The 27,825-nt window shown below is 40.0% G+C and overlaps 1 protein-coding gene across 9 annotated transcripts in view; it reads right to left on the bottom strand.

The window, feature by feature from the left end:
* The window catches only part of inpp4b (inositol polyphosphate-4-phosphatase type II B), a 237,754-nt gene that overhangs the window by 114,796 nt on the left and 95,133 nt on the right, over nt 1-27,825 (bottom strand). For all 9 annotated transcript variants that reach the window (XM_040147195.1, XM_040147196.1, XM_040147198.1 and 6 more), the window contains 3 exons: nt 23,811-23,999; nt 16,619-16,663; nt 1,389-1,507 (listed from right to left, as the gene is read on the bottom strand). In XM_040147195.1, the coding sequence (XP_040003129.1) occupies nt 1,389-1,507; nt 16,619-16,663; nt 23,811-23,895 (249 nt within the window). In that variant the 5' untranslated portion in view covers nt 23,896-23,999. The remainder of the gene's footprint in view (nt 1-1,388; nt 1,508-16,618; nt 16,664-23,810; nt 24,000-27,825) is intronic.

The following is a 27,825-nucleotide window of genomic DNA, read 5'->3' as shown; positions in this document are numbered from 1 at the left end:
CAGCTAAGACTCCAATCAGTGTCCAGCAGAGCTGGCGGCAGCTGTTGAGAGCAGGCATCCTGGGAATGTGACAAACAGGAGAAAAACAAGTGGCAGTTGGGCTGTCTTCAAATTCATAATACACACACAAATACTCAAACATACATGCATAGGTCCTCCTGCAGCCACACAGGTTAATGAACATCTGCTGCTGATAATGTTAGATGGCAGTGTATGAGTGCGAAACCCTACTGGTTACCACAGTCCTGACAAGTAACCTCTGTTACTCTTGAAAACACACACATTTCATTCAAAGAGGATTCAAAGTAAAATTGACTTTTTACAAGTCTGTACTGCTTCTGAGTGAAAATTACATGAATACTACTGATCTAATTGATCTGATTTCTGTGTGAAGTGCTAAATATACTGTGACACACAAGAGTGTTGATATTCTCTTTTATAACACTATCCAGACTAATAAGATGAATATATGGTACAGAAAACTCCTCAGACTATCTTAAACACATCTTATAAGGTTGCAAACCTCTCTTTTGAAAAAGACTTGTAAAATCACACAGAATGTGCACATACCCTGTTTTTGTGAATTCGAAAGCAGTCCATATCCTCAGATCCTACTCCATATTCTGAACATTACAGCCATGAAATCAGAAGTCCAGCGGCACTCGGAGTGTCTACAGAGCTGGCTGAGCCAGCATACAGTATCCTACCACATCCTGTGCTTCCACACACGCACACACACACACATATGCACACACACTGCTGTTCCCTTGACAGGACTGAGGGGAAAAGCAGTTGAAATGCAGCCTTTGAAAGGCACGGTTATGCTAATTCAGCTTTACTGGATTAGCAGGAAAATAAAAGTGTCTCCTTCTTATGCGTCGGCAAACTTTGCCCTCATATGAGGAAAGGAAAATGTGTGTGTGTGGGAGTGTGTGTGTAAGTGTGTGTAAGTGGGTGTTCCATAGTGGGACAGGGGGCAGTTGTTGCTGCCCAAAAAAACACTTGTGTGGCTGTTGCCTTAGCACTAGCACTGTCACACTGGAAGTAATAAAAGAAGCATTTTAAGAGGTTAAAGAAAACAAAAACACTCACTGTAAGGAACCCCTGCACAATTAAAGCTGAGCGATGATACAGATTGACAGCCACAAACTCTCACAGATGTCTGGACTCAACTGTCAAAGGAAATAGAAGGTTAACGCTCATTGTCTGTTCCTGTTGGGTGAGTCAGATGGGAAAAAAAGGTTGAAGTAAAAGGAGGACGGACAGAGATTGAGAGAACACCAACCAAGACCCAGTGACCCAGAGATACAACAAAACAACAAACATCAAAGGTCGGGGAGAGGCAGTAAGAGGATGGTGTGCATGTTTGTGTGTGTGTTTTGCCTTACCTCCACTATCTCTGTGCAGGTGTGAGTGATGAGGTGCTGCTTGTGGGGATCTATGACAGCCACCTGGACCAAAGCATTGGGCTTCCTGTCTCTGCCTGAGGCCACCAGATCATGACAGGCTACAGAGAGGTAGAGAGAGAGGGAGGGAGGGAGGGAGGAGAGATGGAGAGCCGATGGAAGGAGAGGATGGACAGAAAATGGGGGATGAGAAGAGAGCAGGGAAGAGAAGAAGACCACAAAAATCAAGATGAGGGGGGAGCAAATCTTTTTCAACAGAAATGAGTGACACAAGTCACACGATACTGTGTCACGAATGAAGAACATGATAAGAGAAACATGCTAGATAAACATTGGAGAAGAAAAAAAAAAACAGCTAAGGTAGAGAATCTAAAAATATCTACTGTCAGATTATAAATCACAAAAGAGGTGCATCACCTCAATGGAACAGAGGAGTTAAATCTACTGTCCGTACTCTCTGAGGCCTCAACCTCAAAACACAATAAAACTTTGAGGAAATAAATAAAATGTATATACATTGAGATATTAAATTGTTGCCTCAGCAGTTGATTAAAATGCCAGCGAGGCAAGTAGAACTCCCTCTGGCAGTGAGATACCAGTTTTATTAGGGCTTTCATTTCCGACAACAAAAGCAGCTTGTCACTCAGCCTCGCTTGCTTCCAAGGACAGGAAGAGTATGCATCCCACAGTTCCTTTATAGGAAACTTGGCGCTTCCTGGTTACGAATAGAAACTCCCCCTAACGTGATAACACTCGCTGATCCCATCACACCTAAGCTGATGCATCTATCCTTGATAAAACACAACTGTACTAAGACATCGCCGTTAACTCTCTGTGTAAGTCAGATATACAGCAGTAAAGTTGCACTTTTGACCATGGGAACTAAATCAAACAGCAACAAAACAGACTGATTTCCCTTAACCTTCCAAAACATGTCAAATAAAACCTTGGGCAGGGTAAAAAAGCTTATTTTTATGTTTGCAGTTTTTCAAAACACTGAATATAAGTTGAAGAACAGTTCAAATCTGATTCACATGGAAGGCCGATAATAACAACCATCCTGATAACGAGTAAATTGCACCTTATGGCTGTTATTTTAAGTTTTAATGAACATTTGTTATACACTCAACAAATTTTTGTTCAGCAACCTCCTTGGATCCTGTTCAAAAAATGCATTCATCTATGCAGCACAATTCTGGCATGTGAACAGCAATTGATCTGTGTGCAATGGCTGGTCAGTTTCACACATTACTTAAAAAAAAGTCTGGATAATATCAGTGGGTGAAATTCCATTTTTAAAAAAACAGTTGTTTCTTTGTGTGCTGTTTCATCTTCATGGGCTTGATTTTAATTTTTAAGCAACTGAACAGTAAGTGAAGATGAAAGGGGTGCTTGTGGGAGGCTTTTAAAGGGAGTGAAGAGCAAGAATGAAGTTGGAGAAAGGAATGAAGGGTTCAGTAGCAGGGCATCAAACGCTCTGACATATGTGGACTTTTGTTTTCTCAGGTTAAGAGGTGGTTTATCTAACCCTCTGATGTGTTAGGTAAAGACGAGAAAAAGTTAAACAGTAAAATGTTTCTTTTTGTAATCGTTAACTGTAGAAATTATTTAAAATTGTACCTATTTTACTTTTATTGCAAGATGGGTAAAGACAGATACAGGCTATGGTATAAAACTTACTTTACACACAAATGTATAAAACTTTTATGTGAAACTGTACACAATTCATAAAATATAGCAGAGAAAAATTGGTTGAAAGTTGGCTGACAGTGTAAAATATTCAAAAGGCTTCTATTAAAGGGAGGGTTTGTCTAGTTGTTTACAAAATATATTGACTGTGGTGTGAAATATTGCTATACGTAACAGAAAATAACTATTTTAACAATTCAAATACAAATTCTAATAAACCTGAATTGTAAGTAAGACAATACTTTAAAAAATATTTAGCCACTCTAGCCACCTTTGTTTTCATTTTTTGTTTTCATTTTTATGACAAAGCCTGTGAAAAGGAAAAGCGTCAACTGATTCAGGATGAGATACGAGCAGAGGCGGTGGAAGAATACTGCAGCAAAATGGTTCGGCATTTACAAACAAGGCGCCTGGAACAAATGGGAGCATGTGGAGCCTCACAAGATCATTCGGACAGAGCTCTGAAGAGCCATACCGTTTTGCTTCAAGTTCCTCATCCAATCAGTCTCTCCCAAGCCCAACCTGCATAGCTGGGGCATGGCAAACACTCCAGCAAGCTAACTGTTCCAGAAGAGGGGCACATGGAGCACATCCTCAGTTGCTTGAGGGCGCTGGGAGAAGGGCAATACCACTGGTGCCAGGACCAAGTCTTATGGTCCTTGGCAGGCACAATAAGCAAAGCAATTCACAACAGCAAGACTCAACACACCCCCCAAAAATCCATCACCTTCATCAGAGCTGGGGAAAAGGCACAACATCATCCTAGCTCCTTGGGAGGGCTTCTTGCCACCACATGGTACTGGCAGCTTTCAAGTTGACCTAGGAAGGTAGCTCAAGTTCCCTGAAAACATAGCAATCACTCCACTCCAGCCAGAGATGGTGTTATCAATCTACAAAGCAAGTGGTCCTACTGGAACATATTGTTCCCTGGGAAGACCGGATTGAAGAAGCCGACAATTGCAAAAAAAAGGGTTAAATATGCAAATCTTGTTACAGAGTACTGAAGCAATGGCTGGAGAGCTCAGTGTAAGCCAGTCAAAGTTGGGTGTCAGGCCTTTGCCAGGAAGGCTGGTCATTCATTACAGCGAACACTCAAACTCCTTGGAGTAAAAGGACTGTAATGCAGAAAAGCCACCAAGAATATTCTGGAAGCTGCTAAAAAGGCCTCACGGTGGCTCTGTATCCAGAGGGTGGATCCGTGGATTAGTGCGCCACTTGGATACAAGTTGGGAGCTGATCAACCCCTGCTGTGTCGCCCGGACGAGGGCGTCTGATGATTGATGAACCACTACATCCTCCTCTATCAAAAGCAGTATATTAGTAACACTTATAGTTACCAAGATACCCCAGCAAAAAAACATATGCCTTACACTACATTAACACTTAACTAACTGAAGCAAACCTAACCATGGATTAAACTGACTACATACTTACTTTAAAACAATAGATGATAATTACCACACTGTTCTCTGATACCTGACAGTAGTATAAGCACAATCATTCATTATGAGGTATTACGATATCACACAATAAGTGAACCTATGAATAAAGTGTTTTGATTCAACTGTTATTTTGTTGTATAAGAACAGTTTGTGACAACATTTTTCAACAGACATGCCCGAGGCTTCAAAAACACCAAGAATTTCCTCATATGAATTGCAAAAACAGGAGCAGGTGTACAGCTATTGTTTATAGGGACTACGGTGGCATTTAGAATTGAGATAAGCTTGTGTAATGAGGAGTTAACCTCAGAAGCATGGACTGGACGTCCGTGACTTTAATAATTATCTGCCCAGAAAGCAAGGATAGGTTCACATCAAGTCTGTCTTCAAACAATACTGACATGCCAATATGTACATTAGAGGGGATATTGGTTGCGTTAATTTTTCCCTGTCCATACAGGATGCAAAGAAATCCCTTCTTAAATCAATTCCAGTGGACCAATGGTCTTTTTAGTCCGAAATTCCTGCTTATTCCACAGACAATGTTTCCTTGTTGATTCAAAAACTGTAACATAAAGCAGGAATTTGGTTGTAATAAGATTGTAACTTGATTTGTCTAACTCAGTCTGCTGAAGCCTCATATTGCACAGGGACTGTGGATTTTGTCCCCCATCATTTACTTTGGAATTGCATTAGGAACCGATTAAATTGCTGCCAGTATGGATATGAGGGATATTTCAAAAGTACATATGGTATGTATGGGCATGTGAGTATGATTTTATGACAGATTTGAAAAAAAATGCGAACTATTCATTTAAACACATGTGCAGCTCAAATGTGAATGAGTAACTTTCTCTATGTACTGTATCTTTTTACAAAACTTGATGCTGATTTGAGGTGTCTATTCTGAATATTTACCTATATGTCCAATATTAATCTTAGATTATAAACTACATGCTACAAAGTTAGCATTTACCAAAATGCAATGAGATAAAACTGGAAATTCGCATTGACTTGTGCTTTAGGGGGAAGCCCTTGTTCATTTGATCTCTCTTTCAAAATTCCCAAGTGTAAATGAATCAAGATCTAAACTGAATATTTAGTCTGAAAGACTGATTGATGGATACTGATAGAAAATTCCAACTATTACATTCAAAACACGTGACATCAATTCTGACATAGACCAATCACATTTGCTAATTCCTCCAATTTTCCAGGGTATGTGCCACCCTTTGAGACTCATTTAAGAATATTCAAAGTAAAAGATATTGAATTGAAATGTGCTTTATTGAAGCAATTAACAACTCTGTCTCTACATTCTTGAGCTGACACACTTAGTCTGAGCTAGGTCTGAGGATTGGTAAAAGAGTCTGGGAGTAGGGGCACTGCCACAGCAGGGGAGCATTAAGTGAATCTTGAAGGGAATAATTTGATCTAAATGGACTTCAGTGAAGCCATTACAAAGCAAACCTAGAAACATGTATTACAGATGCTGTTTCACAACATTACATAAAAGACCCAAATGCTTTCGAAAGAAAGAAAACCCTTTTTGTGAACCATACTACAGTTTTGGAAATATGGGATTACATATTTTATGGATGAATGCATTGTATAAACAGTTTTAATAAGACATTTAATTGTGAACAGATCCGACATCTACAGTACATCAGAGGTTTGTAAACATGACTGAAAACCCTTGGATAATTTTAATAGTAGCTATCTAATCTGTGTAAATATACCTGAGATATCCAAGCTGTATGGCAGCATGACTGCAGCTTGCTAGAAATAATAACCACTCTGGGTCCTCAGAACTGGCATTAAGAGCCACTGATCTACATCTCCAATTTTTTCCCAGTAATGATGATCTGAAGAATTATTAAGATGACTCCAAGAGTGTGCATGTCCTGTCAATGCCACTGAGAGTGGTCAAATGCGTCTCTGAGCAATGAGACAACAAATACCCTTTAAAAATCATGCATAAAGCTGGACAGACTATTGTGTTATCTCACTACATGTTTTTAAATCACTTTTTTCTGCATGTCCAAAATGTTTAGTCACACACTATGTATTTCGATTGACTGCTCGCAATGTGGGTGCTTGCTCTGATTGTAAATACCCCCAATCTGTTTTGCTAAAATGTAATTCAAAGAATATAGCTCTGTCCTGAAAAACGTTAAAAAAAAAAAAAAAAGAGAAAGGCAGCGTTACTTTGAGTGTAAAGCGAGAATTAAGAAGAATATGGACCTGCAGATGGATTGGAAGATGCAAAAAGGTTCTGTTTGGCAGCAAGGTTCAGTTTTATTTCTATCGTAGCAGTCTTAATAAAGACTAAAGTCAGCCACAACATGTGAAACACTATTTCAATAATATTGAAACAAGCTCACTACAGTTTGTAATGGATCCTTTGACAGCACTCGTGGGAAATCTGATAACGGAACTGATCTAACCATTAAATTACTGACATGTCAAATCCTTCCAATTGTCCAAAAGGCAGATTATTGATTGTTTGGACAATTAATAAGACACTGTGACTCGCTCAAATGAAAGCCTGTTTGTTGGAGATTCTACCCAATTCTAAAATAAGTTAGGGCAACCTATTCCAGTTAAATGGGGGTTAAATCTGTACAGTGTCTGGCCAACCTGAATGAGTGACTTGGGGAAAAAAGACAGCAAAAATCTTTACTCTTACAGTAGTATGGCTGAAAATAACACTCACAGCCTCTGATTCTCTTAGGAGTTGCTGTTGAGAAAAGGCTACAAGACAAGGTTATAGAATATCCTGCAGCGCAGCAAAGCTCAAGCATGTATTATCTCTTAGGGGCTATTCTAATTCCACATTTCCTTTCTATCCTCAAGATCTCGGTACCAGGTCTTTTGGACTCAAATTAAAGGCGGTCTCACATTTACTTATGAAGGAGGATGGCTAATACAGAGGAGGCTGTGTGCAGGCAAAAAACAATTAGTTTTTGAGTCATGCAAAAATATGCTCACATGCATTCATATTCATACAAACAGCATCTGTGTGTCTGTGATTGGCGGGCTGTTAGCAAAAGGTTTTTAACTGTTTACACACCTGCATAAAGACACTGAACACAGACTGCGCACACAAATGTAAATATATGCTGCATGCATTGACACGCACATAATTGCTAAAGGCCACAAAAGTTGCCACAGAGCCTTATCTGTTTCATAATATCATCTTCATCAAACTTCTCCAATTTGTTGCTCTCTCTCAATTACGCTGGCTCTCTTGTCTTGACATTATTCTAACATTATTTTCATTTCTTACTCTGCAACACTCACATACACACAAGGCCTAAGATGGGATACTGCGGTTAAGTTGCTGACATGCCCCCACCAGTCAGCTCTGGGGACATATATTTTACTGGCCAGAGGGAACTTCACAACCCTGCTGCACAGTTAACCACAGCCAGTCTGGTGACTGAAATGAGACGGGGTGCCCAACCATGCATCACCAGACTGGCTCGCTTACAGTGATATGACACTTCAACTGACCCTCTAAGGTCAGAGCTATTATGATACTGGAAGGGGGTGGCAGGAAAGGGAAAGAGAGAGGGTGACAACAGAGTTCCTTAGAGAATCATTTAGAGCTTGAGGAAGGAAGCCTGAGAGAGGGGAAGATAATGAGGGAGTGAAGGAAAGAAAACTATGGCCTATTAAAGTGAGAGAGATTCAAATTATGGCTTGAGAAGCAGGCAAAAACAGTGATCAACATTTTATTTGGAGATTTTTTTGTCATTTATTAATGAATTACCTGCCTTAGCTTGGGTACATACATACATACATACATACATTTACTCATTTGGCAGATGTGTTTATCCAAATCAAGGGAGGAACAACACTCAAGTTTATGTACTATGAGACCTTTGAGTAAGCACTAAGTACTAAGTACTAAATCTTTTCAATAAGACAAAATGCAAGTGGATGAGGTAAAGAAGTACACAGTAAGTGCGAGTTAGGCATGTTAAGGTCTTGGAAGTGTTAGGTGTGGAGTTGCTCTCAGAAGTGACAAGTCTTCGAGAGATTCCTGAAGATAGAGAGCGTTGCCCCTGCTCTGATAACATTTGGTAGCTTGTTCCATGATCGGGGAGCCACAAACAAGAACAGTCTCGACTGAGATTGCCTTGTGACTAGGGATGGTAATGCCAGATTACGTTCCATGGAGGAACATAGTGGCCGAGAGTGGCTGTATGATTGAGTTCGAGTAGATGGGCGCAGACCCAGATGTCACTCTATAGGGCAAGCATTGGTGACTTGAATTTGATGTGGGTGACCATGGGTAGTCAGTGGAGTTCAATGAACAGCAGAATGACGTGCTCTTTTAGGTTGATCGAACACCAGACGTGGCATTCTGAACCATCTGTAAGGGTTTCACTATGCATGCTGGGAGACCCGCTAGAAGGGCATTGCATTACTTGAGGCGAGAGATAACCAAGGCCTGTACCAAGAGTTGGATGGCATACTGAGTCAAGTAAGGCCTGATTTTTTCTTATGTTGTATAAGTGCATAGCTGCATGCCTGGGGAACAGATGCAAAATGGAAGGATATCAATCGTGATACCCAGGTTTCTTCCAACCTCGGTTGGGGTGAGAGATGAAGACGCAATTACTATATTGGTACTATGATTGATGGATTAATTGGCTGGGATGACCAAGAGTTCAGTCTTAGAGAGGTTTAGTCCAAGTAAACCTTTATCCATTTGGATATGTCTAAGAGACAAGCCAAGATCTGCGCCAAGACTGTGGGGTCACCTGGCGGGAATGATGGTCATAGTTGGGTATCATTTGCAAAGCACTGATATGAGAAACCGTGAGAGCAGATAATCAGACCAAAGGGGGTGGTGTATAATGCAAAGGCACCCCAGCACTGAACCTTGGGGCACCCCCTTGGAGAGAAGATGGGATATGATCGTTTGTCCTTCTTTGAAAGAACGCCCAGCGAGGTAGGATTCAAACCAAGAATGCACTTTGCCCAAGATGCCCATATCACAGAGTATGGATAGCAGGATGCAGTGGGTGACCGTGTAAAAGGCTGCTGATAGGTCCAGTAAGATAACAACGAGGACTGACCTGAGGCTCTAGATGCCTTTTGGGTTTCTGTCATAAACAACTGAGCCTTTTCAGTGGAGTGGCCCCTCTTAAAGCCCAGCTGATTTGGATCAGGGAGATCATTCCATGAGACGAATTCTGAGACTTGTTTGAAAACTGTCCTTTCGATATCCTTAGATAAGAATGGAAGTATCGAGATCGGCTGATAGCTTTCAACTTGAGCAGGGTTGAGCGAAGGCTTTTTGAGCAGGGCTGTTACACAAGCCTGTTTGAATACAGTAGAAATTGTTCCTGAAGCCAGTGAAGCATTTATCACATGTGTAATGGCTGGAACAATGGTGGGAGATATAGCTTGGAGGAGGTTGGTAGAAATGGGGTCTAGCGAACAGGAGTAGGACTGCTACAAGTCAGGAGTTTTGATATGGTGCTCTTAGTGAAAGGGGTGAATGAAAAGAAGTGCTGCACCATTGACCAAGGGAGACAGAGAAGGGCATGTATTAAGGACTGCAACAGTGAGAGGGCTGATCATGGAGAGTGATGCGCCTTTAACCGGGGGAGACTAGTTGTCTTTGAGTAGTTCAGAGAATTGGCTACTGATGGCTTCAACCTTTTCAGTAAAGAAAGTGGAAAAGATATCAGGTGAGAGGTTTGTGCCTGTGGGAGGTAGTGGAGGACTGAGTAATTTTGTGAAGATGGAAAATAATTTACGAGTGTCGGTGGTACTGCTGATTTTATCATTGTAAAAAGCAGCTTTGGCAGCACTGATGCTGATTGAGAGGGAAGACTGGAGTGACTGATAACCCTTGATATCAGTGGGGTCACTGGATATACGCCATTTTCTCTCAGGAGCTCTGAGATCGGTACGCAGCTTTCAGATGGTATTGCTCAGCCATGGGTGAGGCTGGTTAGAGTGAGTGGGTTTGGTGGATAGAGGACACAGGCTATCCAGACATGAGCTCAGTGTAGAGCAGAGAGACTCTGTGGGATCATTACCTCTAGGGAGGAAAATGTACCGAGAGGCAGTAGAATGGAAACGACCACAGAGGAAAAGTGGGTGGAAGATAGGTCATAGGGGTTGTAGTAGAACAAGAGCAAAGGTGGTGGAACAGAGGGCAATTCTGTGAGACATACAGTGAAGCAAATGAAGTAATGATCAGAGAGCTACAGAGGCGTGACAGTTAGGCTGTCTTTGGCACAGTCTCGACTGAGTATGAGGACAAGTCTTTTGCCAGCTTTGTGAGTCAGAAGGCTGCAAACACTCTACGTCAAATGAGTATATCAAGGACAGGGAGTCCACAGAGCTCAGATTGTCTAAGTGGATGTTCATATAACCTAGGATGATTGGTGATATGACCATTCCCGAATACGGTGGACAGCCATTATTGGGAAGACAATAGTGTGTCTAGCTCATCCACAAAATCACCTTTACTAGAGTAGTCACAATAACAGCATGGTACTCGAAAGAGGCATATTTTTTCAAGGCAACAGTTGAGTGAATTTGCATTAGTTGGAAATTAAGAAGCCAGTCCCACCTCCTCGTCCAGACAGACAGGAGGTATAGGAGAAAGTTTAGTTAGTTAAGAGCGCAGCTGGGGTAGCAGTGTTTTCTGGTTTGATTCAAGTCTTAGTGAGAGCCAATAGCTTAAGGGATAGCTGGTTAGCATAGGCAGGAATTAAATCAGCTTTGTTGACTTCAGACTGGCAGTTCAACAAACCAGCAGAGAAGGAGGAAATTGTGGTAGAGGACTGTTGCAGTGACCGGAGGATGGCCAGATTTCCAGCTTAGGTGAAAATTAATTCAGCAATGAGGCGACTTGCAATTTCAGTCAAGCGACTCAACTGCCAAAGTAAACTAAGGCTGATTCCTAAATTACCATAACAATTGAGCAATTGGAGTAATAATGTTTGCCCATCCTTGGAGGCTTCAATTACTATGCTGTATTTATTTTGTGTGATTGGAATATGCTGAGCTCTTTCAAGATGAATTTGCTGAAAATGAGTTTTAATGCAGTGGGCCTCTGTGACCCTACAATGAATCTAAATTCCATTTAATCAAGAGGGGAGCTGCGGGAATTGCCACAGGAGACAAATATATGCTCATCTTGAGAAGATGCTTATTCATCATGATAATTATTTCAACGCTTCAATTAATTTGACAACATTATTTGCATGTGCCACCATTTTGCACACCTGTTTGCTAGTGGGTCTGGGGAAAACTGAGGAGAAATAGGCGCTGTCATCTTAAGATAAATATGTCTTTCACTCGCTGCACAGTGCTGCTTATCACTCATGTAAATTTATAAGCTAATGACAAGCATATGATGTTAAATTAATAAAAGACTTTAATATAATTCCTTTAATTTCCGAATGGAGCCTCAAGTTTGAAATGAATTGTGTATAATTCAAAGAAAATTTGTCAAGCTGACATTCACAACAAATTTGTACCTGCTATTTCTGGATATGTATACAAAAAATACAGTTTTATAGGGGATTTTTTTATTCTTTGAATAATGACAATGTATTTTTTAAACCACCTGCCCTGTAACACTCCAGCTCAATCACTTATGAAGAGTATTATAAATTCAGTTTGGGGAAAAAAAAAAAGTCTTTTTGCAGCTCTACTGTCATTACTGTAAAAAACCAACAACATTACTTGAAAAAGAACAAAAGACTTCAGCAAGTCTTGGTAGAAATAAAAAGTCAGCTTTTGCTTTTACTGCAGTTAATCATGGCACCGAATTGACCTAATATTCAGCATGTCACGGCCATTAATTACACACTGACAGTCTGATAAAAGTATAAAAAAAGGTTTAAAAGGAGAGACAAGCATGAGATATTCAAAATTATAATAGGTTACTGCAAAGTTCTTGTTTGTGCAGCCATTAGTTTATGAATCTTCATAAATGTATATACATTAACAACCTATATGATGCACTATTTACTGTTACTTATTTAAGTTTTAGTGGCAAGATACAGGTTACTTGCATAGACAATTGACAACATAGCAGAAGTCAAATCACAGCATCTCTCACTTCATCAACATCTAAGCTGCTGTATCTAATTCAGTGTTCAAATTGTGTGGGAGCCATGGAGGTACTTGCATCCCCAGAAACAGACCTGTGCTCCCCTGTAAACAATCTAAATTTTTGAGGGGGGTGGTTGGGGGTCACAACAAGATAAATAATTAGCCATTCATTTTCATCAATATTTCTTCTCATCCAGTGGTTGATATAAGAAATCCACAAAGACACAGAAGTCACATTTTTAAAAAGGTTGGTATTTTAAGTGACAGAAAACTGCACATCATTTTAATTTCTCCGGTGAGCTTGATTATTTCATACATTTTGGGTAAAGAAGATTCCTCCCACCAGATTTTATGACAGTGTCAAAACAGACAGACACACATGAATATCCTCATTATTTTTGGTTTGAAAAATGAGTCCAAAGCTGCAGTAGTCAAATTTACCAAGTGTTGAGCCTGATAAACAGTTGGCCACTGTATTCTATAGGGTCTGCACAAAAGTAAGGAGAAAATGATATCTCAGTCTGTGTTCGTAGTCCATGTTACTTGAGAGGCTTTACCTACAGATGGGTGACAAATTAAAGAAAAACATTAAAAAAAATTGAGCAGAGAAACAGGATGACGATGCCCGCATCCATAGGGCACGAGGGGTCACTGAATGGTTTGTTGAGTATGAAAATTATGTGAATCATATGCTCTGGCCCTCGCAGTCACCAGATCTCAACCCAATTGAAGAACTATAGGAGATTTTTCAACTGACATGTTAGACAGCGCTCTCTACCACTGTCATCAAAACACCAAATGAGGGAAAAATGTTGTTCATCCCTCCAGTAAATTCCAGAGACTTGTAGAATCTGTGCCTAGTTGCACTGAAGCTGTTCTGGCAGCTCATGGAGGTGCAGTACCTCACTAAGACATTTTATGTTGGTTTTTCCTTCAATTTATCACCCATCTGTAGTTTGCTATTAAACACTGGTCATACTGTTAAGGTTTAATCGACAACCACAGCAAGTTCTACTGAGAGTTAGAATAAATGGATGTATTGGTGAATTTGTTTGTTTTAAATAAGTGCTCCAATGATTTATTACTGCACCTCCAAATAGTCAGGGGACACAGAGGAGACTTTTTGATTGATTAAATAATCCAAATCAGAGGGGCAGAGGAAGGGATATCCTGACTTTTAGTCTCTGGTGTTGTTCAGGCTCCACAATGCTGGATCCTAAACATCCCATAATGCAACTGGACAACATCTTTAAGTATACACTCTTTTTCTCCTAAATGGTCTCTTCTCTCAAACTCTACACCTAAAGGCTTTCTGTGGCAAGACAACGCTTATGATCTCTTCTGTGTCGTTGTTCCAAACTTTAGAAACCTTTCTGTAGATCCACAGAAAACATTAAACAACTGTTTTCACAGGCTAAGCGGTGCTCTTTGTGATGAGTAAACTGAACTTCATGTGTATTAAAAAGAGTACCCCTTTAAACATTATCATCTACGTGCAGCCTTAATTCCCTTAACACCATGTTTGTCTACAGTTATATAATTACAGGCTAATTGGATGCAACATTAATTGCAAAGGTTGGGCCCCCAACCTATACACAAATCACACACACACACACACACACACACACACACACACACACACACACACACACACACACACACACACACACACACACACACACACACACACACACACACAGGGACATGTATACACGATTAAAAATCAATAATTGCTCATTATACTCGGTATACATTTTTCACTTCTGTGGAATGCGGAGCAGCTGCAGCTAATTCACAAAACTGCAACTCCCGAGTTTTGACAGGGACTAAAAGAGGAATTACACCTCACCTCTAAACAAATAACTGCACTGGCTTCCAATACACACTAGAATTTACTTTAAAGTTCTCTTGCTTATCTATAAAGTACTAAATGGCCTTGCTTTATAGTGTGTTATGCTTAAAAGCTATGAGTGTCCCCAGACCCCTGCTTTCATCTAGCACTGGTTTATACTGAAGGTCCATTGAAAGTTGGGAGAAGCTGGCTATGATTTTTATGCTTCTAGTTTCCGGAATAACTTTCCAGAGAATTTGAGATTTGCTCTGACTGTCACTGCTATAAAAAGCAGAATCATCTTTTTTCTGTTACCTTTCAGTAATTTGTAGTGTATCTTTGCCACTTAATAGTTTGTGTGGGCTTTCAGATTTGGTTTAGATTCTTTCTATTCTGCTTGTTGTGACAGAGCAGCTTGGGAATGTTTCTTTCTTTTCTCCTTCCTTTTTTTTATTTTAATGATTTAATTTTCATTTAAAGCATTTCCCTTGTGTATGAAATGTGTTAAATGATTTAAGTTGAGCTTGCCTTTCTTTGCTCTAGATTTACTGTTGCTACCAGGAGCTAGCAGGCTACCTGGCAGCTGTTGAGCCCTCTAAGAGGCTGGCGGCATGTGACTGTAGGATGTATGCTTGGTTACTATTCTTATTCTTATTAATGAGTTTAATACCATTTTATTCTTCTTTGAAAATAATCCATTATATATCACATTTAACCCTTTAAACATGTCACAATCTTCCAGAACTTAAAAGTAATTCAATTTCTTTTAACAAGACAAATAAATGTTATAAATAAAATATGCACATATCTTCTAAGAAACCATATATAACTTAAACACCGTCACTGTGAATTTGACAGTTCTGAGAGAAGTTGGATAGATGCATACTTTACATTGAGCATACATGAGCACACATTCAACCAGGGCAATTACAGAGGGACTTCTCTGGTATTTCTCTGTGCCAGCCATCAGCTGTATTTTCTACCATGAGAGAGAATTTACATTCAGATCCCTTTTCTACCCAAGCGCAAACCCTCAACCTACAGTATCATTTGAGCATACATTCACATAGATTGAACATTTAGAAACCAACGCAAGTATAACAAAACCTTTATTTGATTTCTTTGTGGAAATATATTGGCATGCCTGTATCTACTATGTACACACATATACACAGTTGAGTGCACATGTGAGTGTGCACATGTTCTCAATTAATGACTCTCTTACTGAACCCCCAAAAATCTATGTATAAGTGATCACATATCTTTATGGCTCACTGTAATTTTGACCTTTATGTAATGTCAATGGGACCATCAGTGTTAGGTATCATGAGGTATCAACATTCAGTTGCAGTTTAAACATACTGAAAGCTGTGTTATTGATCAGATGACTTATATGGGACATTGCCCCAGCCAGGAGGTCATCATGGGACACTAGGGAGGATACGTTTGTGGAATGACAACCTTTCCTCATAATATTGAGATTTCTGAAACAAAAATTGTAGCCCCATCCCTGGAAAATCTATATTCAGTCTCCATTCATTGAACAGTGGGGAGCCTTTGTTGCAGCTGCCTCAAAAGATAGAAACAAGGGAGCTAAGATGGCAGTCACATGAATAATATTTCAGCTTTAGGAAACTTGACCTGAGCCCCATTAAATTTTCTAGAAGAATAACTCCAACATCCTAGGTGCAAAAACAATGAATGAGGCAATTTCAACAAAAGTTCAAAAGGACCCTCTCACTGTTCTGTGTAATGTTTTTTCTGTGCCTTGTTTTCATGTGTTTTCCTTCTAACCATACTTGAGTTGTGTGTATGTGTCAGACTTGAGAAAAGATTAAGGATGTCTGCAGATATGCCAGCAATTCTGACTGACTTCTGCTTTCGTGTAACTGTCAGCATGTGACTGTTTGTGTGTGTTTAACAAGTGTTACATCTGGATTTATGTTAGGGCTGATAGGCCATAAACTTTTGTTTTTTCTGGGCCAAGAGAAGAGAGATTTGACATTACTGAGAGTGCGTAACAACCCGAGTGAGTCTATATGTCTTCTATCTAATGTGCTTGCAAAGATGTTAATGAAGTGTGGGATAGCTTCACTTTCAGTACTTCTCTATAAAGTAAAATTACTCTTGAATCACGGAGTAAACATAGGACTTACCAAGGCTGAACTCCACCCGAGGCAGCTTGGGTGTTAGAAAAACACCTGAAAGACAAAAAAAGAAAAATACAGAGGCTTTGATATAAAAGCAAAGGGAGTGGAAGATAAAGGGAAACATTAGAACAATGCAAGAGACAAAGAAAATAACACACATTAACCACAATGCAGAACCTAAACTGTTGCACCCCACCACAATTTTCCTGAACCAAAGATGATGTCTACAAGTTTTTTACTGTATGTTTGCCCTTCGTTAAACGATTATTTATCAAAAGTGTCAATTCAATACAATGGATTATTTGATTAACCAACAAATCACTTCAGCCCTAAAAGGGTGTTCCTCTATTTGAAATGAAAATGGACAATCACATAGCCCATACACACAGAATATAAAGCAGATATAAAAGTAGACAAAGGGGCTGAAATCTGATCCATTTCCACCTAAGTGCATAATTGTGGAGACAGAAACATCAGAATCAGAGAAAAGCAAGGTCCTTCATGCTCCTAGCTTGTTAAAGTGCTATGGCTTAAGAATCTTAACATGCTAGGAGCATGACAGGCTCCCAAAAAAGTAATCGTGATGAGTGTAACTGTTCATTTTATATAATGGACACAATGCAATCCTTGTGAGTGAAATCTGCGTGAACAAGAGTTTCTGGGTATCCATTGTCCTTGAGGGCTTACGCCATAACGGTGGGTAGAGGACTGACTGCTTGTATCATCTGTCACCAACACTGTCTCTCATTCATCATTTTCCCAGTCTAAGACACAATCTTTCTAACACCAAACAGACAAAACACCTGCATGACAGTGCAACATGTAGAGGGCCCTAAACCACTAAACGGTGTTTTACTCTCGCTGGGGTGCTTGGACACAATTGGCCTCTCTAAGGCTCATCAACCTCACTAATGGGCCATGGATACTTGATGCTTACTGATGTATGGGCACCAGCCCACATTCGGTAATAGTCATCTTATATAATGAGGATACTTCATACAGACTAAAAATTATTTACTTTTGTTTTATAATTACTTAATTCTCTACACTTTCTTGGCAGCTTCTATGTCAGGTCAATTAGTCATTTAGTCAGGTTAGTTGATTTAGTCAGGTTAGTTAATTTGTAAAGCCTTTCATCACAAAACATGTCTTCAAGGACTTCACAGAGAAAAGTCCTCACAGAGAAAAGACTTTGATCTGACTAATCAACAGTCAAGCAACAAAATGATGCAGTATTAAGGAAAGCGCAAGACAAAATTGCATGTTGGAAAGACATTAAAAGCCCACATATCCTGCCTATCCTAAGCTTAAATCGCCAACCACTGACCCTCTGTAAAGAGAACAAACACCTGCCAACAAAACATTATTAAGGACAATACCGAGGAAACCTGAGGGTGTGAAAAATCAAACAATTCAAAGTCAAATTAACCGTCTAATTAATAGAAAGCAGTTGTTGTGCAATGTTCTGCAATGTTCCATTGATAAAGTAAGGAAGATGTTTACACTCTAAGAAAAAGAGGTGGTTTTATATCCATAGTAGCTTTCTACCATGGGTATGCTAATTGTCAGAAAATACCCCTTATCCCTGATAAATCCCCATGGGTAATGTCACAGTATTAAGAACGTTAGTTTCCTTCAACTGTCAATGAAAGTTCAAAGGTGTTTCTTTACAATGTCACAGGTTTACTGTATTTTTTCCCAGTCTCCAAGATCACAGATATGTTATGAATTAAGTTTAGGGTGGCTTAGCCATTTAAATATAATATTTTTCTTTTATTCTTTTAAATGTATTCTTTGTGATGTTCATTTAAATTTGTGCAAAAGGAACAATGGTACAGAGATTGTGAATGAGTAACAGATGTTGTTACAGAAATCATTAGCATTGCCCTTTGCCCTCTTGAGAGTCACTTGCCAACTAAGGTTAAAAAAAAAAAAAAGCCCAGTCATAGGATCTTAATATAAAACAATATAAAACTTGCAGTGCAAATTTGTGAATAAAATCTCAGTTTGAAAGTGCTTTCTCACGTTTCAGTGAACTGGGTTCTTTTAGCTGCCATACTTGGCAGGGTTTGGACTATATTTGAATGAACAAGCTTATGCAAACTTAGTGCAATATGTGTTATGCATACAAGTACAGTAAATGTCTAATTAATTAGGTGAAGTACATGGACAAATCAACACAAACACGGTTCTACAAATGGGCCAATTATGTATGTAAATAAACTTTCTGCATCTCTATCTGATTATCATTTTTTCTCTCATCATCATCCCATTCCTCAGGGGTCATATCTCCTGATGTTGTCACCGCTTCCTTGTGAGTACTGATGAAACTTTAATAAGCCTGGATGACCTGTTGTGTGGTGGCAACAGAGAGCCCTTTAGCTAGGTGGGCTGTCCTGTCTCTGGTGCCAGGTTATCATGATGGACTGTCACCTGAACAGTCCAGTTACTTTGGAGGACTCCATCTGTGCTACACACCAACTTATCTAGAGTGGCAGGAAGCAGTGGAAAATGTCTGTGCACCACCACAATGGATTTGAAATGAAGCCAACTTTCAGCTTTAATTGAGGGGAGTATACAAAAATACTACATTAACCGTTTAGGAATTACAGCCATTTTTTTACATAGTCTCTTATTTTCAAAGGCTCAACAGTAATTGGACAATGGTCAGCTGTGGCCTTTTCTCTCGTTATTTTATGAAAAATTAATCAGATAAACAGTATGAAACAAACAAAACAAACCTATCAGATGGCAGAAACATTCGCAGTGGCCAAATCAACAATTCTTACAAATTCTTGAAAAGAAGGAATACACCGGCAAACTCAGCTACACCACAAGGCCTGGAAGACCATGGAAGACAACTTAAGTGGATGATTGCAAAATTTTTATATTTATAATAATATTGATTTTTCCAATTACTTTTGAGCCTCTGAAAATTCAGGGATTATTAATAATGCTGCTTGACTAAGTGCAGATGTTACACCACTGGTGTTGTAGTTTCCCAATTGGCTGTTGCCCTTACAAAATGAATTGGCTCAAACAGTTTCTATTGTGTCATCAGGGGGTCGTTACAAGGCAATGTTGCTAACTTTTAGCTTTTGTCGCTTTAGACCCCTTCGGCAACTTTTTTTCAAAAAAGCACCTAGTGACAAATCTAGCGACTTTTTGAAGAAACCTTCACTACTCTCCGTAGAAGATAGTCGCCAGTATTACCTTTCGAGTGTGAGATCAGGCTTTCCCTCCGCAGACACATGTATCTATGCATCTCTTTCAATTGACCGCACGGCAGCTGACACATACGTGAATGAGCTTCTGACATTTTACAAGTAAATATAGCCGAAATCACAGAGCAGCTGTTGTCTTTAACTTATGTATATGGTGATATTGCCAGATGACGTTGCGGTTATAAAATCATGATTTTAGCAGTGCAGAGCAGCAGGAAATGGCTTGGAAGGGACTGCTGGTAAACCTGCAGTCTTTATTGGCCTAATCTTTTTGTGAAACCTCTGGAATTAAAGCTGAAAGTCTTTATCAAGAAACTTGATAGTGAGGGAGGAAAAGGATTGAAGTTAAAAGATGTCTGAATTTTAGAGCACAGCTTCTAGGTAGAGTGTCAAGTATTTATAGAAGGATCATGCCAGATGCTTTGATTATAAGACAGGCAACACAGGTTACAATGCATCTTTGAGAACGAATACGGACTACATGACATTTTAACAGTGTTCCGGTGCATGTCTGGAAACTGTTGTTCAAATGTTCACAGTAAGTCAGTATCCACTAATATTAGAATCATGGAAAAGTTATGCATACGCAACCTGAGGACAGAACATCTGTTATGCACACTGTGACACCATTCTTGTCTTTGAGCACTGAACACACTGCATGTCATTAACCACTTGGTGAGAATCAGGCTGACCAAAACAAATACAGAAAGTCTAATTACAATAATTGCCCATTACATGGGGAGAGGTCAACCACTTGTACTACCCACTTGAATCGCGTCTCCTTTAGCATATGAAGCTCACCAGTGATCCAGCTCAAATGTGTGGATAAGTATTTGGAGAAAAGTGGCACAGGTGTGGTATTTATAATCGATATCCGCTGGCATTATGAATATGGTAATAAGCTCAGCAAGGCGGCAGGAAGCAAGCAGGCAGCCTGGCGGCACATGCAGATGTAACTCCCAAAGGGGCCCAAAGCAAATGAGGTGTGCCCGCCCGCTATACTGCAGTTTCATCTGGCTCTAAAAAAATAACAGCACAGCCCCACTGTACCTCCAATCTATCACTCCCCTGTCTGCGGGTGGTATCAGCGGGGAAAAAGGCACGCTGAAGGGAGAGGAGAGGGTAATTTATTAGGATGTGAGCAGATTAGGTAATTTCTCTGGAATGACAAAGTTAATTAATGTACAGGGACTTAAATTGTCCATCTCGCAGATGATCATTTAACCCTCTTCCGTTCCCATCGCTCTGCTTCCTCACCCTCTGTACAGTGTGAAAACCACTCACTAGCTTATAGCAGATACAGTGAAAGGAGGAGTTAAAGTAAGAAAATGTGGGGGAGTGCACACACAGATTTCACATGGGATTGCTTCTTATTCCTGATTCTGCAAAAAATAATTGTAGAAAAGCTGCAAAATACAGCCTGTCGCTGCTCCGGTCCCCATGATATGCTACCAGCTCAACTAAGAAAATCAAGCAATTTCCAAAAAGAGCTTTGATAAACCCCGTCACAGTGCGCATAGTACACATTCCTAATCACTCCTGCTTATCCTCTTCATGAATAGATATTACATGTAAGAGCCTGTGCCTAAAAAACAAATCCTGTTTATATTTTGAATATTATTTACTCTGAATTTTAAGGTGATATTAATAATTCACTTACATGGCAGGCTCAACATGGGATTTGATATTTCAGGGATATAACTGGCTGTCCCTCAATAAACCAGTCCACAAATACCACCACCAACTCTACTCTTCCTCTATACATATGCACAGGGACACATGCACACTAATTGCAATCTAACTCCTTTCGTCCAATCTCACGCTAATTGTTTCCTCTCTTTTCTGTAGTTTAAATTGCCTAAACGACACTTGAGCATCCTTTCTGAAAATTCAGTCATCAGCCAGGCTAACACATCTCTAACTCGATTGATGTTTGCAAAAACAGGCATCCCATTAGGACAAGTGGTGCTGAATGGGAGAGTGAGTTATTGTCACATTACTGCCCTGGGAGACTGAGGGGGGACAGATGGTTTTGTTGCCAGCGTTTAATGAAGTGTTGTGAATCAGTTGGGTGTGCTGAGGAGGTCTTGACTGTCGAGTCGATGGGAGATGGAGTATGGGGGGTTAACAAGGGCAAGGAGTGAGACATTCTGCTTCACAATAGTTTTGTGATGTCAAGCAGCGGGCAATGAAAATCAACTATATTGCAGCTTTCATTGAAAACTCACATACCTTTATGGTGCGAACATTTTATAGTTAAAATAAGATAATTTTACCCCTTGTATTTGTAAAATGACAATTCAGTCCAACCTTAATAAGTACTGAGCAGCACCCAGTTTGGTCCTGCCAAGGAGGAGGAGCTAAACAATTTCACCTTGCGATTGATAATATGGGGTTGACAACCTTTATTTTGTGCCAAACATGGTAATTATGTGCTTTGCTCTTCTCTTTTGTCTCTCAGGATGCTTAAGGAAACAGAGGTACGGTGAGGTTCGTGTCATTAATGTTATACGCCCACACCTGTCGTATGTCATCTCCACACTGTGACAGTGTGATTTTATAGTAGCACATATCTAGGGTTCGTGATCAGGTCATAACTGTTAAGAGTATGAGTATGTGTGTAGCTGTGTGTGCGCACACATGCTTAGATCTGTGCATGTGTGCGTGTATGCGTGGGTGCATTGGTGTGCAAGTTTCATTATTTCCTTATGTGTGTGTGTGTGTGTTTGCATGTGTGTAATTGTGTATGTCAGCTGCTTCGGCGTGTCTCTGTGTGGTTCGAGGCTAAGGAGACAAGGCATCATGAATTGCGCTTTCATTCCTCTTTGTACGGCTCCATTTACTTATCCCCATGGGGAAGATGATGGTGTTGAGCTTGCATGCCAATGCAAATGCTTAGCGGGCGCTGCATGCAGTGTGTCCTTTTGGTAAGCAAAGGTATTAAACTTGAGAGCAGGCTTTGTGGCATCACTGATATGGCTAATCTCTTTAGCATTCTCCTGTTGTGATGGGCACTGAGACATCTACTTTACCTGTGCCAGTGCTCATTAGCGACAATACATTCAGGCTATATGGAATATGACTGCAGTAAAAAAAAGCACACACAGGCACACATCAACATATTCAACAAACAGACATGAGAATTTGTAGATATTACATGTCAACAAACACTGATTTTCAAACTGTTCTCTGCTGAGCTGCTAAACCCAATTCAATGTTAACCCAAACCAGGTAAGGCAGACTTCTCTGACATAATTTACCACATCCTGAGACAAACAATTTGTGATTTTAATTCACCCACACTACAAGAATCAAATACATAATTGGAAACCTATATAAAGGCAGCCAGTAAGTTTTGAAGTCAATTCTCTGGCATAATTTGTGAAGACACTTGACCATTAAGGCATCGACATAATTTTCCTCCAAAACTGTCCAAAAAAAATTAGCACTACAATACCAGGACATAGTATGTTCATTTTACTTTTAAAAATTTCAAATAATTTTCAGCTATCACCTGGATACACTTTATGTTAATGGAAAGTATAATTAATGTTCTTTCAAAGTAATTGCAACAATATGACCGAGAGGCACGAGTTATCCACATAAAACAATAAAGCAACACTGAACTCAATCACTTTATTATACTGATCCTCGTGCATTTCAAATGTTTCCGTCTCTCACTGATACCTCCACCTTTCGCTCTCTCACTCTCTCTCTTTCTCTCCAACACACACATTCTCTCTCAATGTTAGAGAGAGAAAACCACTGCAAACACAAATTGAGGAAAAATATGAAAAAATTAGACATCCCTGGGATAAACGTTTATAGAAACAGTAGCATACTATACAGGAGACAAAATCAATTGTGATAGCACCCAAGGTGTTTCAGAGTTAAACTGTATGAAGAAGGATAGATGACAGAAGTAGAGGGGACAGATTAAGAGACAGACAGACAAGACAGTGCAGTCAGCTCACCGGCAGCAGTCAGTCCTTCTGGGTTGGCGCTCAGCTCCTTCATGTCAACCATGCAGTGTCCCAGGTGTTGGGGGCTGTCCTCCATCGGTCCAGCTTGCCCCTCAGTTCTCCCTCCTGCTCCTCTACCTCCTCTCCCGCCTCCTCCACGAAAAACCACAGTCCAGTCCAGTTCCACGGCTCACACAAAGCCTGCCAAGCGGAAAAGCTGTCACAAAGATAGCAATCCGCTCGCCTCGCTTTCTTGCTGCTTCACAGCGCGGTCTTTGGCAGCATTAAAGATGCCTTTGGAAACTAATACGGAAGAGAGGGACCTGGAGCAGTGGTGGGAGGGAGGGAGGGAGGGAGAGAGAGGTAGAGCAGGGAAGAGAGGGGAAGGGAGGAGTGATGAGGGAGTGAGACTCAGAATGAAAGAGAAGGCAGGACAGAATTGATGTTATGTGCGATACACAGCTCTATCCATCAATCTTGGGCTGTGAGTGGGGCACCTAGACCAGACTGCACAGCGCAAGACAGCCAGGAAGACACAACTCTGCCCACTCTCTCCCTCCTTTTCTCTTCTCACTGCGCAGCAACTGCTGCATCCAGACATGGCAGCAGGGTCTCTCTGATTTCTGACATCCGTCTCCCTCCCCTTCTCCAACCTCTTCTCGCCACTCCAACACCCCTTCCCATTTCCTTTTCTAGCAGCAAAACAATTAACAGGCATCTGACAGCTGAGCTCCATATGGTGAAGCCAGCATCATGCAGCATGTGATTTTGGAAGTTACATATGGTAGACAGGAGGGCTGGGGGGCAGGTAGGGGGAGAAGGCAAGAGAGAATTCTCAGTGCAGTGACAGTTTTTAGTGCAGTGTAATGTAACCGTTGAGTAGAACCCAGGGTTAAATCAACAGGTTAAACAGAGAAAGTCACAAAGTGACAGATCTCTCTTGTGTTGTTTAGACAAAATGTATCTGCATCACAGTTTACATCTGGAAATACTTAGAAGAAGAGGCAACAAAAGATTTTGTTTTAAACAGCAAGTATGTGTAATGAAGAGATACAGTGGCTCTCTCTTCCCGTGTCTTCATTTGTTGCCCTCGCCGACTCTCCTCCCACACATACTGTGAAGGTTATTGTTAGTTATTTGGCCGCCAAGGCCATGATACTACAGTAAGACTATATCTAAAATCAATGTTAATTTATACCCTGCTGAATGGAGAGGGTTTTATGGTCTGATATATATATAAATATCAATAAAGAGACAGAAAAGGCAGAAGCCTTAAACTCCTAAAGGAAAGTGACGCCTACAAAATGTATTATGGAATACTAAGAGATGCGGCATCACACTGAAATGTAAGATAAACAAATAAACAAAGGTAATAAATTGTGACTTCAGTCTGTTAAATATAAGGGTTAGAAAAAACAAACAGTTATAACTATCTTTCATGCTACTTGTTACTTTTTCAGTATATCTGTGGTATATGAGCTACGAAGAAACTTTGCACAATCTTGAATGGACATAACCATCAAATTATTATCATGACCAATGAAAGAACATAATCTGTTCATTTCAGTGGGAGGGATTTTTTTTAAAATACACAAGATATTTGGAGTAGTGAGAAAAATAATCCTACCCAATGCACTATATGGTAGTTAAGTATGGGGTGCTCTCGGACATCATAGCTATACTTGTTGGGACAAACACCCAACTGAATCTCTACATGCTGAGTTTTGCAGATACATTTTATACGTACAAAGAAAAACACGAAAAAATGCCTGTTGAGCCGAATTAGGCAGATACCCATTCCTACCCAAACACCAATCAAAGAAACCTATTTGAAACACTGGAGAGAAGAAACTAAAAGCCAAAGTAGATTGGAACGTTATCTGTCCCTCAACAGAGATGATGAATTGGCAAAGAATCTCCTAACTATCAGAGATAGAAAACAGAGGCAGATCCTGACCAAGTGTAGGCCACAAACTGACAACTGCACAAGGAAAAAAACAAAAAATCATGGCAACCGAAAGAAAACATAACATGTGGTCAATGTTTGACAGGTGAGGTTGAGACAGAGATGCACTTCCTCCTAAAATGTAACATTCAATATAATAAGGAAAATTAACTTTAACCAATTCAATTCTGTAATTCCAAATTTCAATGAGCTAAATGACATCTCATAATTACAAATACGCCTAGGAGAAGGAGAACATGGCACAACTGAGGGACAGTCAATGATGCAGACACACACACAAACACACACTAAATATAATGGAGTGTAAATATATAATTAATATATAAATGTACATACATCTTGGCGTTGTTTTGTTTGCTAAATTGTATTTTGTTGCTTTGGCAACACTGCTTTTTAAACTTTCGTGCCAATAAAGCACCGTTGAATTTGACAAAGCTTTTTTTGTTTGTTTGTTTTTTTAAAACTCAGTGACAATAAGACACCGTTTACATGTTTTCACATTCATGCCAGCAATTTTTCAAAGATTTTTAGACTCATGTTCTAACTTTCGGGCATCCATCGGTATCCAGTTATTTGAGTAAACATTAAAAAATTGCCACAGACCTGAAACTAGACAGGTAACTGTAAAGCAGAAAAAAAGTTACTGACATGGTGTAACGTGAACCAAAGGCGTCCACTTAAGTCTGGGCTCACAATCATGCAACCCGAATGTCGTTTTATATATTATGTATTTTATACATTGTAATTTATTTTTACTGCTGGAATTAATACATCAGTCATACACACAAGAAAAATTAAACCATCTATGAAGGTGTTGTGAGTGAAATAATTACCGATAACCTAATGCAAGAGTGCCCCCCCCCAAAAAAAACCCATAGGTCATCTGTGCAAGCAGCTTATTACGACCCATCGTTACCTTTTGTTGTTAGATGACCTCTTGCTGCCGCTTTAATTATGACGGGAGTAAAGGAGGAAGTCAGGTTATGTAATATATGGAGCGACAAAGTCCATGTTGGGAGGAGGTTGGGACTGATGGATGGGTCATCAAAACGCAGGACTTTTATAAGGGAGACCGCTGTTCATTTCCTGTTTCAGAACAATAGTCAGTGTTGTTTGTTTTGACCATGACTGCATGTTTATTATTGAAACCCCGACAAAGGTGCTCTGACCTTAATGAAGTACTTATTTTAACCCAAAACACGAGCTTTACTAACTAAGTCGTTTTTGTGCCTAAACCTAACAAAACCAATTACTGTGAACACGACAATGAAGATCCACTACGCCTGCCGTTGGTATGTACATATGGGTTGGATTCTCGTAAGCATGACAGCAAAAGTCCAATCTTAACAAGATATTGTTAAATTGTAAGATATTTTTTTAGCTCAAACAATACAATGAGCCTTTAAAAAACAATCCTGGTCAAACCCTAGATATGGCCCATCTGGGCTAAAGAGCCACGATGAGTTCATGTGCTTTCTTGAGGCTACTGGTCTGGGCTGGGGTTGGTGCCAAAATCCTAAATGAAGATAAATTGGTCCCTGCAGGAGCAAGAAGACAGAAGATGAATCCACTCTGCACAAGGAGGTTTCTTCTTCACTTTCTACTACCCCCTCCATCCCTCTATTGCCACAACCTCCCTGTTTTCCACCCCTTTTACTCCCTAAAACCATCAAGATGAATGTCGTATTCTGTTTTAATGAAAATCTGGTGGCACACACGTACACATAAACACAATCGTGTGCATGTACGTGCACAAACACTCAAACAACACTGCAGAGAGGCAAACAGGTACGTGGTGTGATCCATTAACATTCTAATACGTTTCTTTTAAAGGCGACATGTGTTGTCTTATTAAAACCTGACTGATAGAGGGGGTTGGAGAAAATCAATAGACAATGCACTAGAGATGGAGAATAGTACAAGTACACTGAGGAGCAAAGAAGAAAATAAAACATGCCCTTTTTAGCAATTCGGCCCCAAAGCCTGGATAACAGATCCTCACATTTACCCATTCCAATAGCACTTGAAGCCCATTAGAATTTGTGATACACTCTTTCACAG

This window comes from Xiphias gladius, chromosome 15 (genome assembly GCF_016859285.1).
Source record: "Xiphias gladius isolate SHS-SW01 ecotype Sanya breed wild chromosome 15, ASM1685928v1, whole genome shotgun sequence".
NCBI lineage: Eukaryota > Metazoa > Chordata > Actinopteri > Istiophoriformes > Xiphiidae > Xiphias > Xiphias gladius.
This window is presented reverse-complemented; position numbering and strand designations above follow the sequence as displayed.